This window comes from Panicum hallii, chromosome 2 (assembly GCF_002211085.1).
Source record: "Panicum hallii strain FIL2 chromosome 2, PHallii_v3.1, whole genome shotgun sequence".
Classification (NCBI taxonomy): domain Eukaryota; kingdom Viridiplantae; phylum Streptophyta; class Magnoliopsida; order Poales; family Poaceae; genus Panicum; species Panicum hallii.
Genome location: NC_038043.1, coordinates 51392692 through 51410228, shown reverse-complemented (window position 1 = coordinate 51410228; position 17537 = coordinate 51392692). Strand labels below are relative to the sequence as shown.

Genomic DNA, 17537 nt, shown 5'->3' with positions numbered 1-17537 from the left:
GGATCACTCACGCTGTCCGCCCCGGAAGAAGACACACCACGCAAGTAGAGTGACCGACGCCATCCCAGTGATGCCTTTCCCAGCCTTTCTGTTTAAGACGTGCCCTTTTGCAAAACCCTGGCCGAGTAGCACGAGACTTAGCCGTACCCCTAAGTTGTACCCTCCCTGCTTAATAAAATAGTTGGTGCTTGTTGCTTGTGATGTCGTGTGCTGGTGTGTTGTGTGCTGCTTATTTATATAGATACCGGCAGAAGGTAGATTCTGCCTTATATATACGAAGTAAACAACTTAAACATCACCAAAATCGTAACCCCGATTTACCCAATCAACAGGTGACCCCCCGGAACGTCGCGAGGGCCTCCCGTGGCCGGAACCCCGTAGCCGCTAGTGTCGGAGCACACCCCGTTGAACAAGATCTTCCCCAAGGAGAGCAAGAAGTAAGCCAGAACCGAGGGGGAAGTCAAGAAGGAGAACAACTACCACCACCCCCACCCCTCGGAGACCTGGCACAAATCATCCATAACCAGACCCTCATACTGGAGACTCTGGCGAACGCCCTCATTAACCGGCAGCCGCGAGGGCAGAATATGAACGACAAGCTGACGGCCTTTCTAAGGACCAAGCCACCAACCTTCGCCGGATCCTGCAACCCGTTGGATGCTGACGACTGGTTGTGAGTAATTCAGAGGAAGCTCGAACCATTCGAATGCCAGGACCGGGATAAAGTCCTTCTGGCGGCCCACCAGCTCACCGGAACGGCATTATCCTGGTGGGAAAACTATTGTGCTGCAGCCGAAGACGCCTCTACCATCACCTGGGGAGAATTTGTAAGGGAGTTCCGCCGCTACCACATCCCTTCGGCCACCATGAAGCGCAAGGCGGATGAATTCCGTGCACTACAACAAGGGAGCATGACGGTGGAAGAATACACCCACCGGTTTATAGAATTGGCCCGATATGCGCCGGAAGAAGTAAACGACGACGACAAAAAGCAAGACATGTTCAAGAAGGGATTAAGCCCAGAGCTCCGGACCTTACTTACTCCCCAGATCTATCCGGACTTCAACACCCTGATGAACAAGGCCATCCTCACAGAAAGGGCCAGGGCCGAAGAAAGAAAGGACAACAAACGCAAGTTCTTGGAAAGTAAGGCTCGCCAACAAGACCGTTTCCAGAAGCCGAGAAATTCCAACTACACTGCACCAAGATCTCAGGCCCCAATGCAGTATAGAACTCAGTCCCAGGTGACAGGATCACAGGCCCCGCCTAGAAGCCAGAATACCTCGAGGGCCCCGCAAAGCAGTGCAAGTCAGGCCACCCCCGACAACAACAATGTTAGGGCTTGTTTCAACTGCCGAGAGACAGGGCACTTCATCGCCAACTGCCCTTACGCCAAGAATAAGCCGGCAACATCGGCCTTCTCCAACACAGTGAATGGGCCCAGACCAGCCCTGACCGGTGCCAACCGAGTGCCCGTCCGCAACAACGACGGCAGCCAACAGGCGAAGCAGCAACCATTTGGACGAGCCCGCGTCAACCACATCGACGCGCAGGAGGCTCAGGAAGCTCAGGGCGTAGTGCTCGGTGAGTATCTAGTCAACTCAGCTCTGGCGACAGTATTATTTGATTCTGGGGCATCACACTCGTTTATATCCTCGAGCTATGTGGAGAAACACAAAATACCTACAGTACTACTAAAGACACCCCTATTAACCCGGACGCCTGGAGGCGACATCAAATGTCAATTAGGTTGTCCATGGGTAAGGATCAATTTAAGTGGGGTAGACTTCCTAGCAGATTTGGTAGTACTTAAGTCTGGGGGGATAGACGTGATCCTTGGGATGGACTGGTTAAGCCGACACAATGGACTCATAGGCTGTACCGACAAAGTGGTACACCTAACAAACCCTGAAGGAATACAAGTGATCTGCCATACTCGAGATAGTAAGTTTGACCCAATGGTGTTTAGCATGGAAGCCAAACCTTTAGAAGGAGTCCCGGTAGTAAACGAATACCCAGATGTGTTCCCCGAAGAGCTTCCCGGTATGCCGCCAGATAGGGATATAGAGTTCGTCATAGACCTTATCCCCGGAACATCTCCGATAGCCAAGAGACCCTATAGGATGGCAGCCTCTGAATTGACGGAATTAAAGAAGCAACTAGAGGAACTGCAGAGGATTGGCTTCATCAGACCAAGCTCGTCGCCATGGGGAGCCCCAGTGCTGTTTGTCAAGAAGAAAGATGGGAGTATGAGGTTGTGCGTGGACTACCGAGCACTGAATGAGGTTACCATTAAGAACAAGTACCCTCTTCCCAGGATTGATGACCTTTTCGATCAACTAAAAGGAGCTAAGTACTTTTCCAAGATCGATCTAAGGTCAGGATATTTTCAACTTAAGATTAAGGAAAGTGACATCCCTAAGACAGCTTTCGTCACCCGCTACGGGCAGTTTGAGTTTACCGTAATGTCCTTTGGACTAACCAATGCCCCTGCCTATTTTATGAACCTCATGAACAAAGTGTTTATGGACGAGCTGGATAAGTTTGTCGTAGTCTTTATCGACGACATACTTATCTACTCTAAGAGTATTCAGGAACATGAGCAACATCTGCGGGTAGTATTGGAAAAGCTGAGGGCACATAGGTTATATGCCAAGTTCAGCAAGTGCGACTTCTGGCTGGAGAGAGTAGCTTTTCTTGGTCACATTCTGACTGCGGAAGGCGTAGCAGTGGACCCAGAGAAGATCGAAGCCGTTTCCAATTGGCAGCAACCAACTAACGTTAGTGAAATCAGGAGCTTCCTTGGTTTAGCCGGGTACTATCGGAGATTTATCGAGGGATTCTCTAAGATAGCCCGACCCATGACGGAACTTCTTAAGAAGGAGAAAAAGTTCGCTTGGACAGAATCCTGTGAGAGGAGTTTTCAAGAATTGAAGCGAAGATTGACAACCGCCCCAGTGCTGACCCTACCGGACATTCATCGGGACTTTGTCATCTATTGTGACGCATCCCGACAAGGATTAGGGTGCGTGCTGATGCAAGACGGGAAAGTCGTTGCATATGCCTCCCGCCAACTCAAGACCCATGAGCAGAACTATCCGACCCATGATTTGGAACTAGCAGCCGTAGTGCATGCCCTTAAAATTTGGAGACACTACCTGATCGGAAATAAGTGTGAGGTTTACACCGACCACAAGAGTCTAAAGTACATCTTTACCCAGCCAGATTTAAATTTAAGGCAGAGAAGATGGTTGGAGTTGGTCAAGGACTATAATCTGGAAATTCAGTATCACCCCGGAAAGGCGAACGTGGTAGCCGATGCCTTAAGTCGGAAATCCTACGGGCCCACGAATGACCATCTGCGAGAGGAAATGGCACGATTAAATGTGCACATTATACCTCGAGGTTCCAGCCAAGTGCTAAACGTCCAATCAACATTAGAGGATAAGATTAGAGAAGCCCAAAGCTCGGATCAAGAGTTAGTAAAAATTCGCAAACAAACTGGAGAAAACAAAGCACCGGGCTTCAGAGTGGACGATAAGGGAACATTATGGTACGAGGATAGAATTTGTGTACCCCAGAATGGAGATTTCCGGCAATTGATCATGGACGAAGCCCATGACTCGGCCTACTCTATCCATCCGGGATCCACCAAAATGTATATGGACATAAAGCAAAAATATTGGTGGAACGGAATGAAGGCGGATATTGCAAGATTCGTGGCTCATTGTGACACTTGTCAAAGGATAAAGGCCGAGCATCAAAAGCCGGCAGGATTATTGCAACCCTTGCCTATTCCGGTGTGGAAGTGGGATGAGATAGGAATGGACTTTGTAGTGGGACTACCCCGAACACAGAAGGGACACGATTCCATATGGGTAATTGTGGATCGACTCACTAAATCGGCACATTTCATACCCGTAAGGACCACTTATGGTGGAGAAAAGCTGGCAAAACTTTACGTGGAAAATATAGTAAAGTTACATGGAGTGCCCAGCAGAATTGTCTCGGATAGAGGGACCCAATTTACATCTAGGTTTTGGAAGAGCCTGCACAAAGCCTTGGGCACGAAGTTAGATTTTAGCTCCGCATACCACCCACAGACGGATGGTCAAACCGAAAGGGTAAATCAGATCATGGAAGATATGCTGAGAGCATGTGTACTAACCTATGGGAATGATTGGGAACAGAGTCTGCCCTACGCGGAATTCTCGTACAATAATAGTTACCAAGCCAGCCTGGGTATGTCGCCATTCGAAGCCCTCTACGGAAGAAAGTGCAAAACTCCCTTAATGTGGTCGGAAGTCGGAGAACGTGCCCCAGAAGGACCCGACTTTATAAAAGAGGCAGAAGAAAAAGTAGCGGAGATCCGCGAGAAATTGAAAGCAGCTCAGTCCCGACAAAAGAGTTACGCAGACAGAAAGAGGCGGGAGATAAGTTTCCACCCAGGAGATTTTGTTTATCTCAAAGTCTCACCCATTCGAGGAACGCGAAGGTTTCAAGTACAAGGAAAATTGGCCCCCCGATACATTGGACCGTATCAAATTCGGAAGAAAGTCGGAGCCGTAGCATACCAACTGGAGTTGCCAAGAGAAATGTCAGATATACACCCAGTATTCCATGTATCGCAATTACGAAGGTGTTTGAGAGTACCCGAGGGAGAACACGTGTTGGCGGAAACAATAGATCTGCAGCCGGATTTGCGATACCAAGAAGTACCGGTCAAGATTCTAGACACTGTCACAAGAAGGACAAGAAACTCCGAAGTACGGATATGCAGGGTTCAATGGAGCAGACATGGAGAAGAGGAAGCAACCTGGGAACGCGAGGAGGCTCTGAAGAAGGAATTTCCCCATTTGTTTAGAAGCCAGCCGAATCTCGAGGACGAGATTCATTTAAGTGGGGTAGGTTTGTAACGCCCTGAAAATCTCGAGCCTAAATTGAGCGATAGGGTGTTCCACTAAGAGCGGACTCGCCGTAATACCCCGACCCCTCTGCCACACGTACGCGCCACAACCCCCGCCTTACGCCACACAACGCCCGGCCTCCCCCACGCGCGACCGCTTCCCACAAATTGCGCCGACGCAAGTCCTTTCTCGCGCGACGCGCGAATCCCGCGCGCGCGTGGCCGACCGGCCGCGGTCGCCGCCGCGACCGGCGCCGACGCGCCCCTCCTTTTTCTCTCCCTCTCTCCTTTCTCTTTCTCTTTTTCTCTCCCTCTATTTCTTTTTCTCTTCCTTTTTTTTTCCCTCTCCTTCTTTTCTTTTTCCCTTCCTTTCTTCTTTTCCCTCCCTCCTTCTTCCCTTCTCCTCTCCCCTGCCCGAGCACTGCTCAGCCGGCGCCGCCCCTGCTCGGCCTCCGCACGCGCGCGCGCCTGTTCCCGGCCAACCACGCCCGCGCCGCGCACACGCGCACGAACACCTCTGCGCGCACGCCCTGGCCCGCGTTCCGCCGCGCCGCACGCACGCCCGGCCCCGCAACGCCGCGTCGCCCGCTGCGCCACGCCACGCCCCCGCGCGCTCTGTGCCGCGCGTGCCGCGCCGCCCGTCGCTGCCCCGCCCCGCCGCGCGCGCCGCCCCACGTGCCCGCGCCTCGACCTCGCCGCACCGCTGCTCGGCGACACGCACGACGCGACACGGCCGCCATTAAAGCTTCCCGAGCCGCCCGCCGGCTCCCCCTCACCGGCCACCGCCCTCCGCTGCCCCGGCCGCCTATAAAAGGGGCCGAGGAGCACCCCCAGCCTCCCACAAACGCCGCCGCGCACCTGGCCCCTCCTCTCCTGGCCTCCACCGCCGCCGCGCCGAGCCGCCGTGAGCCGCCGCTGCCGCCCCCGTGGGCGCGCCCCCTCGCCCCACCCCGGCCCGAGGTGAGGCCGGGGACCAGTTCCCCTCACCCTCCCCTTCCTTTTCCCCCTACCCAGGGCCGCCCGTGGGCCCTGGCCGGCCGGCGCCACCCGCCGCCGGCGCCCCTGCCCCTCCTCTGTTTCAGTCACGGGGAGGAGAGGTGGAAGAAGGGATTTTTGCCCAAACCCCCCCCTCTTCCACTTTATTGCGTATAGAACTTTTCTTTCCGTCTTAATTACTTCCTTTCGCCAAAAGGACCCTGCCCTTCTCGTTAATTCAAACCAAACCCTCCGTAACATAGACCCAAGACATACTCTACACTCTTTAGCATGCCCCGAGTATTTCTGAGAATTACAAAAAGGTCCCTGCTATTTCCAGATACTTACGGATAAACCCCTAGAGCCCTGTTTAAGCCCTGAAACCACCTTTAGCGCGTCATTTTATGTGCGAAACGACCTCCGGTTGACCCAAAACTTTACCACGCCCTTTCTAGTATAGTTTTAGCCATGCCATTAAGAAATCACCTAGAGATATTGCCCCCAACTCCGTAACCAAATTATTTCCGATTCAAGCCTATCGGTAAAAGCTTTTAGTTCTGTCGCTTGATTGTGTGTCTGTTTGTTTGCGTCGTAGGACACGGAGTGAACGACGAGGTTCCCGACCGCGACCAAGCAACTGAGGACCAGTACTGCGACCCCGAACCCGAAGGACAGTGCTCCGATCAGGACTTCCCGCAAGGGTTTGACGATGGCAAGTTCAATTCCGCCCTTTGATGCATGTTTCTGTCCTAGTTTTTATAAACACAACCCAGTGGCCTGTTTTATAAAATTGCATGGTTTTGCGTGCTGGAAACCTGGTAGGATAGCCACCCTTGTTTGAAATACCCTTGCTTGACCGCCTGAATTATAAAGAAAATGCGTGTGTGTGGGAAGGGATAAAATGTGGTTTTGAAAGGTGAGTCCGACGGGATGGATGGCATTTCTGTGTGATTTGCCGTCGGTGTGCTCGTACCTGTGTGGTTGAGCGTGGAAGGGAGATGTCCGTCCTGTCACCCCTAAGGACCGAGTTGTTGTGACATCTCACCTAGCTTTCTGTCGTGCAAACCACTTGACCGTTGTATGGGCAACGGCTTGGCCTAACCCCACTAGTTAGTCTGATAGCCATCAGGAGAGCTGGGAGCAACGGGTGATCAAGGAGACGGGATAAGCTCTGTGTGACTTATGCCCCGGTTAAACCTCGGTGTTAGGTCGAATGACCCCTTGATGGATCCCGTGGTGGCTAGTCAGGTCTAGCTAAGGTGGGTAAGGGCTTCGATGGGATCTGCACCGGCACTAAGGTGTTCGTGCTGTGGTACCCCGCCTGTGGGTAAAGTTGCACACCTCTGCAGAGTTAGAATCTATTCGAATAGCCGTGCCCACGGTACTGGGCAAGTTACGGTGTGGTCACATAACTAGCGTTTCACTCTGGGAAGGATTGATCTGGTGTGAGTTGTTTGAAAAGTATCCGGCAACAGTGCTGTGTGCTACGGCGGACGGGGAGTCCGGTAGCGGTTTGAAACTTGGATCCGTGAGGATCGACATTGTGCGTTCTTAGACACTTGTTTTGAAAAATGCTTTTAAAACGAACCCCTGCATATAATTGTGTTTCCGCAAAAGAACCGTAACTTTATCCTTGGATTATCCTGTGCATCTAATTCTGTTATACCCCCCCGTGGGTGTGACTGGACTTGCTGAGTACGTTTGTACTCACCCCGTTTTTACTCTACAGTGGAGGATCCCGACTACATTCCCGAGAACGACGAGTAGGGTTCCGTCCTGCACCCAGTCTTGCCTGTGGGTGAGGTCACCGTTGGAGCTCCGCATGGCGCAAGACTCTGATGATCCCCTGTTCGTAGTTAGTGTAGTAGTATGGGCTTTTGTTGTAATCCTCGCGATAGTGGCGCTTCACTGCCCATTACCGCGAAGAGTTGTACGGTGATGTACCATCTGATGTAATAAAAGTGTTATCAGCCTCCTGGGACTGATAAAGTAACACTTTTAAGTCTTCCCTGATGGGGGGGACGCTTCAATACTCCCTGACAATTTATATACTATTGATTTAATTTGTACACAAAGGACCGTTTCAAGGAGGACTTAGGGCAGTACTACCAGAACGGAGTTGCATATTTTGTGGTACAGTTAACACATATAAGAAATGAAACTTTCAACCGGAGAATGGGAAAGAAAATTTATGGTTGACCACAATGCAACAAGGGTAAAGAGGGAAGGTTTATAAAAAAATCTTAAAATATGTCAAAAAGTTTGATAGTAAGAAACTTACATCAAATTTAAAGAAGAATTACATGAGAGACTGTTGTATGAAAGAATACACATTGGAAAATGGTCTTGAGGTAATGTTCAATCGTTTCTTAATTTTTTAAACTTTGTAATAGTTAATACTTAATTAATCATGTGCTAATTATTGAACTAATTAATGAGCCGAACCATTTGATTTTTACTATTGTTTTATTTTCATTATTCAGACGATTAACAAAAGTCTTTCATCATTAATCGACGTAGTTTTAGCCATTGTGAATGGAGACAACCTTGTGTCTCTTAGGAACTCAAAGTTAACTTATCTTTTGCAGTTATAAACTCTCGGTAGTCATTGCTTAGTAGTAACTATGCGAACATTATATAATTTCTGTGGTATGTTCCTTTTTATAGTGTCACACCCCAAAATTTTTAATTTGGGATGTAAATATCTCTATAAATATCTTTTAGGGTTGTTCGAGAATTATCTAAGATTTTTTCATGAAATGTACTCACAATTTGTAGAGCTTATTTTTTTCCAACTGAAGAAAATAATTTATTTTCTTTTCTTTCTTTCTTCTTTCTTTTTTTCCTTTCTCTTTCTCTCACTACTGGCCCAATCTTTCTCCTTCTCTTTCTAGCCACTCCATTGGCACCGTGTCCGCTGCTCTTGGGCCGTGGTTGCACGACCCATCGCGTGCCGATAGGTGGGCCCCGCTCATCGGGAGGTTCTTCCTCTTGGAGTCTGGGTCCGCTCATGCCGTACCGGCCCCACTAGGCACGAATGCCTAGGCCGAGCCGGACCATCCTTTTAGTCTAGGTCAGGCGCCCTTGGCCCTACGCCCAACCCTTCTCCCTTACGCCAGGCCCCGCCCATCGCTTTGTGCCGCACGCCATCGGACTCGAACGAGCTGTCGACAGCCGCGGCCCACCCTAAGAAATAGCCCAAGAAGTATTTTGATTGCTTTTGTTTTTACATCTGAAGGTGCATCACTCAGCACTCCGACCCCCGTTCGCCTCGTCCGCCTGAGATTTTTTATTTTTAACCTATTTTAAATTTTATTTTAAAAATAACCTACCCGAACAAAAATTTGCAGATCTAACCCATTTAATCACACCTGTCCGCGTGGCGTGACAAAAATATGCTATCGCGCCCTATGCATTGGCGCGTCATGATTGAGAGGTTGATTTGTGCTACATTTTCTGCTCTTTACCGTTTCCTTAAACCTTTGGGTTACACCGTTAGCATGAGAAACTTAATAGAATACCACAGCCAAGGAGACTTATACTAAATACAGAAAGTAGTTATTGTAGAAAAAATTATTTTTCGGAATATTGTCATCTAGGTTCGAGTCTCTTACTTGTGTAGAGTGTGCATGCGTGTGTTCACAGGATGAGCGTGTGTGCATATACGAGTGTGCGCGTGTTCACAAGATGAGTGTACACAAGTTGGTGATACCATTAGCTTTGTTGTCAACAGCGTGCACACCATTAGTTTTGTTGTCAACAGTGTACACATTATCAAGAGTTGGCAAGCTTCGCCAAGTGACGTTACTTATGTTGGCAATGGCGTGTACATCATTCGTTGTTCTCCTCTTATTCTACATTTCAACTTGAGATACAAATATAGATTAAATTAGCATACGTATTATGAAAAGGATTCTTAATATTACTCTGGAGAGATTAAATTCAATCAGGTCACCATCATGCAATGTTTGAATGGCTTGGTGCTGATAAGGTCAATGGGCCTTTGGTTTGTTTGATCAAAGCAAACCATCGGAAAGAGAATGGAGGATGATGTCGCACGACATGGCGTGCAAACCTGCTCTGCTCACGCTCGCTGCTGTAGTCATCAGCCTCCTCCCGCCGGTGACTTTCGCGACGAGCCCTCTCGGCTTCCGCGCCACCATCACCCGCGCGCCCCAGTATCCCGGCAACTACTCCGCCGCAGCACGCCGCGACGGGCGCCGCCTCGCGTCCCTCTCCAACGCGACCGCGGGAGGCGCGCGCACGAGCACGGGCTCCTCCTCTCGTGGCCTCCTCCAGGCGCTGGTCGAGAACGGCGTGGGGGCGTACCACATGATCCTGTCCATCGGCACGCCGCCGCTCGCCTTCCCGGCCATCCTCGACACGGGCAGCGACCTCACCTGGACGCAGTGCGCGCCGTGCACCGCGTGCTTCGCGCAGCCGACGCCGCTGTACGACCCGGCCGCCTCCTCCACGTTCTCGAGTCTCCCCTGCGCGAGCCCCCCATGCCAGGCGCTGCCGAGCGCCTTCCGCGCGTGCAACGCCACGGGTTGCGCTTACGACTACCGCTACACCGTCGGGTTCACCGCCGGGTACCTCGCCGCGGACACGATCGCCCTCGGCGGCGCCTCGTTCCCCGGCGTCGCGTTTGGCTGCAGCACGGCGAGCGGCGGGGACATGGACAGGGCCTCGGGCATCGTGGGGCTCGGGCGCGGCACCCTGTCCCTCGTGTCGCAGCTCGGCGTCGGCCGGTTCTCGTACTGCCTCCGCTCCGACGCGGACGCCGGCGCCAGCCCGATACTGTTCGGCTCCCTGGCGAACGTGACCGGCGGCAAGGTGCAGTCCACGCCACTCCTCCAGAACCCCGTGGCGCGACGCGGCCCGTACTACTACGTCAACCTCACCGGCATCACGGTCGGCGCGACCGACCTCCCCGTCGCGTTCGGGTTCACGGCGAGCGGCGCGGGCGGGGTGATCGTGGACTCCGGCACGACGTTCACGTACCTCGCCGATGCGGGGTACGCGATGGTGAGGCAGGCGTTCCTCTCGCAGATGGCCGATGTGCAGACGGTGAGCGGCGCGCCGTACGATTTCGACCTGTGCTTCGCGGCTGTTGCCGCGGGCGCCGACGTGCCCGTGCCGAGGCTGGTGCTGCGCTTCGCGGGGGGCGCGGAGTACGCCGTGCCGCGGCGGAGCTACTTCGACGCCGTGGACGAGCGCGGGAGCGTGGCGTGCCTGCTGGTGCTCCCGACGAGGGGCGTGTCCGTGATAGGGAACGTGATGCAGATGGACCTGCACGTGTTCTACGACCTCGACGGCGGGGCCTTCTCCTTCGCGCCGGCGGATTGCGCCACCCTTTGATTCAGCTGTTGTCCATTCACAGCTCGAGAATTGCATATACGTTGCTTCATCTTGCACGTATTCTTGCTTTATCCTCTGGGTTTGATGTTCAGCCATTCAGGTGTCCTTTGTGCCGTGCAGTGCAGCGACTGAATTTCGTTGGTTATTCATTTATGCACCGTTGACTACATACAAACTATTTGATTATGAATGTTACATGTATATACTACTACTTGTGTATTTGGTCATCTGTGTAGGGTGCTCTTTGCACTTTGTACATCCTAATATTTGCCCTTTGTCCTTTGGGTGCCCTTTGGGTACAGCGATACTTCCTCTGTTTTTATTTACGTATCGTATTAAGTTTGTCCTAAGCTAAATTTAACCATCTTTAATTAAATTTATAGAAAAATATAATAACATTTCCAATACCAAATTTATTTCATTAAATCTATCATGAAGTATACATTGATAGTGCATATGTGGATAGTATAGTTGTTGCTATAGATTTCATCAAAAAATTTGCTATTTTTAACTTAGGATAAAACTAATATGACATAAATAAAAACGGAAGAAGTATAATAGAGTTGCTCACTTCTAACGTGATACCAAAACTATGATCTTCCTGATCCACAACCACCGCCGGCGTGCTTGCAGCCGGTCACAAGCAAACAGGTTGCTATGGCAGAGCCTACGAAGGCCATGGTGTCTGTCAGACGCAGCTATATGGGACCAAATTAAAGTTCCCTGCTGAACCGGAGAATTGTTTTGTGCCTATTGAGCTTGATACGTCCTCCTAACTTTGAAACTCATACAAGATCCGGCGATTGGAAATCTTCTATCTAGTCACTCTTAATTGGGAAAAGTCCAATTTTCATACTCGAACTATCGTAAAAATCTAATTTTCAACCTTCAACTATAAAATCGGATAATATAGTCCATCCAACTATCTAAATCGTGCAAATTTAGTTCTTTGGGTGGTTGCAAAGGTGGTTTTTATTTTGCGAAAATTAAAAATATATAATTTTAAACTTAAAAATTCATAAGTAATTCATTTTTTTAAAAAAAATACAAAATAGGTATAAATTTTTTCTAAAAATGTAACTTATCTATTGATACTCTACTTGTCAGTTATTCGGATCCAATTTTTTTATATTCATAGTATTTGATTGCTTGTAGTTATGCCTATTATTTTTCAATAAATAAGTTTCAAATAGAGCAATAATAGATAGGTTGCATTTTTAGAAAAAATTTGATACTAGTTTCATATTTTTCTAATTTAAAATGGATTAGTTTTGATTATTTAGATCTAATTAGATCTTTAATCTTTTTTAAAAAATACAAAACCACCTTTGAAACCACCCGAAGTGCCAAATTTGCATGGTTTCGGTAGTTGGATGGTCTATATTATCCGATTTTGTAGTTGAAGGTTCAAAATCGGACTTTTACGATAGTTCAAGGGTGTAAACCGGACTTTTCCCTCTTAATTTGCTAGGGGGTGTCGGTGCGTGAGTACCGCAAGTAGGGATTTATGGAAACCCCCGTTTAGATATTCGGCCAAGGGTGTAACACGAAGTAGGATTCTGACCGTGTGATGATTAGGAAACCAGGGAGTTTAGACAGGTTCGGGCCACTGTGAGCGTAACACTTATGTCCTATGTGGAGCTGGTGGTAGTATTCAGTTGAGTCTGAGTTCGGGTCGATTGGATTCGATCCCCGTACATATTGCCCGTCTATTCCATTTATAGCCTTCCCCGTGGGCTCCAGAAAGAGGCTTACGTCTTAAGTGTGAATGCGGCACCTGATGAGGGGCACCACCCTGGTCCTGCGGGCCATTACTATTGTCACCCGGGGTGCTCCTCGAGGGACCCTAGGATGCTCCAAAGTCTCTTCCAAGCTCTGTGCATCGTCCGGGGTATTTCCTGTGCGTTGCCCGAGGCCGCAGGCGCTCCTCCCCATGTCTATCTGATGTGACGGGAGGTGTGAGTGGCGGGGGCCACCCACCGTCCATCAGTAGATGACGCGATGTGACCTGGGAGGGAAGGCTCCCGTTATCCCGATCGCCGCGCCGTCTGAGAGCACGCTTTTCCGTAGTCATATTGTTTTATGGGGAAGGCGTGCCTTCCCTGGTCTCGTCCGGTAGTAGTAGGACGGGCGCATTAATGAGCCGGCAGGCGAATCCCTTCTCCATGAAGGGACCGCCATATTCCGAGGAGGTGCTTGGCCTCCCGTGGTCTTGGATCCTCTGGAAGGTGCTTCAGTTTGGTCTATTACTACGCTAATGGGTTAGGAGGGCCTTTCGATCCATTCGCCTTTGGTTTGTCCAGGGCTAGGGGACCTCCGTTCCCGTGGCGTTGACAGAGGGTGTTTGGTTCCGGAGGTCTAAATTTTAGCCCTATGATATTAAAGAAAATCTTATCATTTAAGAGTATTAAATAAAATTTGTTCACAAAATTTTTCACAGAGGAGTGCTAATTTGTGAGACGTATTTAATGAGCTTAATTAATTCATGATTTGCTATAGTAGCGTGCTATTTGAGTTAATTGATTGACGAGGTCAGTCTATGCATATACAAGTGTTCTGACTTCTGAATATGTACCATTGCACACATTACAGATTCACAAAACATAAGTCGAGCGAAACAGTACAGACAGATTCTAAATTAATTGAGGACCCTTAGTAGTTTGGCAAAGTTATCTCCAACACGATGGCGACGATGAACATGGCACATATGAGTACTGCAAAAAACGGCCTCCTAATATTTTGGAACAGAAAGCTATAGATGAAACAATCGAAGAGGTCCCGCAGATTTGATGGGCTGTAGTGCATGTCTGCAAGCCCTCTCCATCCAGCTCGCCTCCATATCGCTTTTCCAACCCCAAGATGTAGAGGGACCCAGATGCTTGGGAAGCAGAAAAGGACTGAAGCTGAAGACACAATGTACACGAGGATTATGAGCCCCAGATCGGCTGCACCTAGCACGAGGTGAAGCCCGAATGCGAAGGCCGCAACCATGAACTGCACCCCCACTGGCACCAGCCCAGATGCCAGTCTGTTGTAGCGACTCCGATGGTTGGGTGGTATCTCCCATGCACCACCATAGATGTGGAAGGAGGTTGCTACGATGGAGCAGACAAAGGCCATGGTGTCTGAAACGACAAATGCCCTGAATGCAAATTTTCTTGCCAGTATGGCTGTACCTGCGTTGGGGTGATCATCGGCGATAAACCCCCCCGGCACAGTGAAAGCTGCCGCAAACGCCACGGTGGCGATCAGAACAGATGCAATGGTTCCTGTTTTGGTCATGCCATCTTCTTTCATCGATGCTTCAGTCTCAGTAGCGGGGCGGTCCTTCACACGAAGAAGCTGAATTCCTTCGACAGTGTATAAGTTTGGTTCCGACGAGCACAAACAATTGAACACGATCATATGTGGATCCTGTTGAACAAAAGAACAAAGCTAATATTAGATTTTCTTTTTTTGTGATTGATTCTTTTTGCGAGATGTGAAAAGGAACAAAAGAAGCTAAGTTGAACTACATTACATATATCTTGTGCAATGCCTGCAATATTATATATGAAAGTATTTTATTAAAAAAAGTATTGGTAGCGCTTTATGAGTTGCCCGTTTAGACTTATGTATGCCTCGTGGATGCTAATAGGGATCAAATGTGTGCCATATATGAATAAATAGGTTTCATATCAAGAATATATTGCGGGCAAATGGAATAGACAAATCGTGAGATGGCTTCTCCTTAAGCAACTGCAAGATAGAGTTATATCTTGGAAATGCAGTACAGGTGCAACCGTTCTCATACACACGTATGCACACTTACCCTTATAATAAAATTGCGTAAAACTCTTTAATGAAAAGATACGCAATCCTCCCTCGATAAAAAAAGATAAGATGCATATAAACAAAATAAAGATGAACAATTACATACCAGGAAGTAGTTTGAACCAGAGAGCACCTCCTCGTGAGCAAGATCAAGAACAGTCAGTCCATTCTTATTGATAATGCATGTTTTGACACTCATTGTCTGCAGTAATAAAGTGACTATTCGTGGATGACCATGTTTGACAGCTAAATGTAGTGGGGTATTTCCTTCGTCGTCGGTCGCATTCAACAGCATGTCGAACTTGTCATTTCGGCAAATGTGGTCAACCACCTTGTCACGGGCATGCTCAACAGCACAGTGTAGAAAGTTTCTTCCTTTATCATCAACCATTTCGTAGTAGTCGTGACATTTTGTTATGAGCTCATCGATAATCCTTGTCGACCCAACCATAGCAGCAGCATGCAGCGGATATAAACCATCCTTGTCAGAGATTCGAACCAGGGAAGCTTCAACATTTAGGAGTAGCTCGACAGCATCGAGGTTGTAATGCAGTACAGCGAAATGGAGCGGGCTTTTCCCCGACGAATCAACTTTTGTCAGCAAGGTTGGACCCTCTGGCTTCCAGGCCAATATGTCCATTACCACTTCTAGATGACATTTCCGTTACCAAGAGAAGTCAAAGAAAAAAAAGGAGAGAAGCAAGGAGGGATATTTGCTAATAAAAATGAAGAAGCACCAACCCTTATAACAGGGCGATAGTTCAATGAGTGTTGAAAAAAGGAAAGGTCAATTTATATTATATATACAATTCCTCAACAAGAAAATACTCCCCCTTTACTTTATGTAGACGTATTAAGGTAAAGTCAAACTTTGTTAGTTTTGACTAAAAAAATCAAATTTTATGAATGCTTAGTGTCTAAAGTTGTACCAGTAGATTCATATTTCATATATGTTTTATAGGATATTGGTTTTGTAACTAATGATAAAATATTCTAAGATAAATTAATGTTTAAAATATACTTTTGAAGAATTCTACAAATTGAAATACGCCATACGTAAATAAAAAAGGAGAGAGCACTAAAGTTATAAATTTAATCCATCAAGCTATTCATTGTTTGCATATCTATACCTTGAAACTGTGCGAAAATTCCAATTGATTACTGAGCCAATGATAACATGAGCACTTTATGCGCACAGCATCCTTTGTGCACACACAGATGTGTATGAAGTCAGTGCAAACAAAATCTTTTAGTGTTAATAATAAATTACCACCAATTTATCTTTTTAAGTAGCTAAGATTTCTCAGTTTTTTTGTTTCTCTTATATGTTCCTAATTTATGCTTCACTGTTTTGTGTTGGAGGACACTTCTTCTGGTATTTACAGTTCGCACTCCTTAACGCGCCATAACGTTACTTTAAATGCATTTGCCAGGTCATCTAAAGAGTCGGTGTTTTTTCTCTCACACTCACTGCCTCACTGGTGCTGAGTGTGAATATGTGCTCAGTATAATGCATCGTGCTGTGTGTCGCAGCGAGATTTTTTTTGGGCGTTACCTTTGCAGCAGGCAGCCGCGACATGCATAGCTGTTCGACCCTCCGGTCCAGTAAATGACGCTGGGGACGGTGCACCGTCAGGTGACCGGCGTAGCAGCGCCCTCACCATCCGACGCGATTCTAGGGTCACCGCCAAGTACAGCACCGAGACACCATCATCGTTTGTCACCGAGGCTAGCTCGGGCGACGCAGTCATGAAGGCGTCCACAACCCCGGCACAGCCGTGCCGGACGGCTTCGTACAAGGAGGTGGCGCCCTGCCGGTTCCTGGCCCGCAGCGCCGCGGCCTCCTCCGCTCCGCCGGCGCGCATCGCCGACAGGAGGCACTCCGCCACCTCACGGTGCCCGGCCCTCGCGGCGCAGTGCAGCGGCGTGTCGAGGCACATGTTCCGCGCGGCGACGAGCGAGGGCGCCTTCTCGCAGATGAGCGCCGCGAGCTCGGCGTGGCCGCGGCTGGCGACAAGGTGCAGCGCCGTGTTGCCGTTGCTCGCCACGCCGAGGAGGCGGCAGCTCGTTCCCACCCGCGGCGGCGAAACGGCGCCCGGCGACGCGCCAGCACCGTTGACTTCTATAGCGACGTGGCTTGCAGTCCGCGCATCGTCGCTAAGCATGTCGACCAACCGAACCTTGTCGCCGGCGGTCAGCGCTTGCAGCAGCTCCGTGCTCAGCGTCATCTGCTCCGGCCCGAATGCCCCCGGTGCAGAAAGAGCTTCCGCCATGATTGGTGAGCAGCTGAGGGCTGAGCTGCAAAGCTGCTAGGAACTTGCTTGGGAGTTTCTTGCTTGCTCTGCTTTCTTGGCTGCTCTGTGCAGGTGTGTTTTGAAGCAGAGTCGTTGTGCTGGGGTCAATGGGTCAAAATAAAATGTATTTCGCCTTTTGTCCGATTCCCTTTTTTTATTAAATCAGAGCAAAAGGAAAATGCTTTGTT

At 49.1% G+C, this 17537-nt stretch overlaps 2 protein-coding genes across 2 annotated transcripts; one reads left to right on the top strand and one right to left on the bottom strand.

The window, feature by feature from the left end:
• The first annotated feature begins 9937 nt into the window (after positions 1 to 9937).
• Positions 9938 to 11450, top strand: LOC112882946 (aspartic proteinase nepenthesin-1-like). Its single transcript, XM_025948145.1, has one exon. It carries the CDS (start codon positions 9944 to 9946, stop codon positions 11240 to 11242), a length of 1299 nt encoding a protein of 432 aa, XP_025803930.1. The 5' UTR covers positions 9938 to 9943; the 3' UTR covers positions 11243 to 11450.
• A 2426-nt stretch (positions 11451 to 13876) lies between these two features.
• LOC112882606 (ankyrin repeat-containing protein At5g02620-like) lies at positions 13877 to 17455 on the bottom strand. Its single transcript, XM_025947697.1, has 3 exons — positions 16611 to 17455; positions 15162 to 15703; positions 13877 to 14656 (listed from the first exon to the last, which is right to left on the bottom strand). Exons 1-3 carry the CDS (start codon positions 17326 to 17328, stop codon positions 13895 to 13897), a joined length of 2022 nt encoding a protein of 673 aa, XP_025803482.1. The 5' UTR covers positions 17329 to 17455; the 3' UTR covers positions 13877 to 13894.
• Between the last annotated feature and the right edge of the window lie 82 nt (positions 17456 to 17537).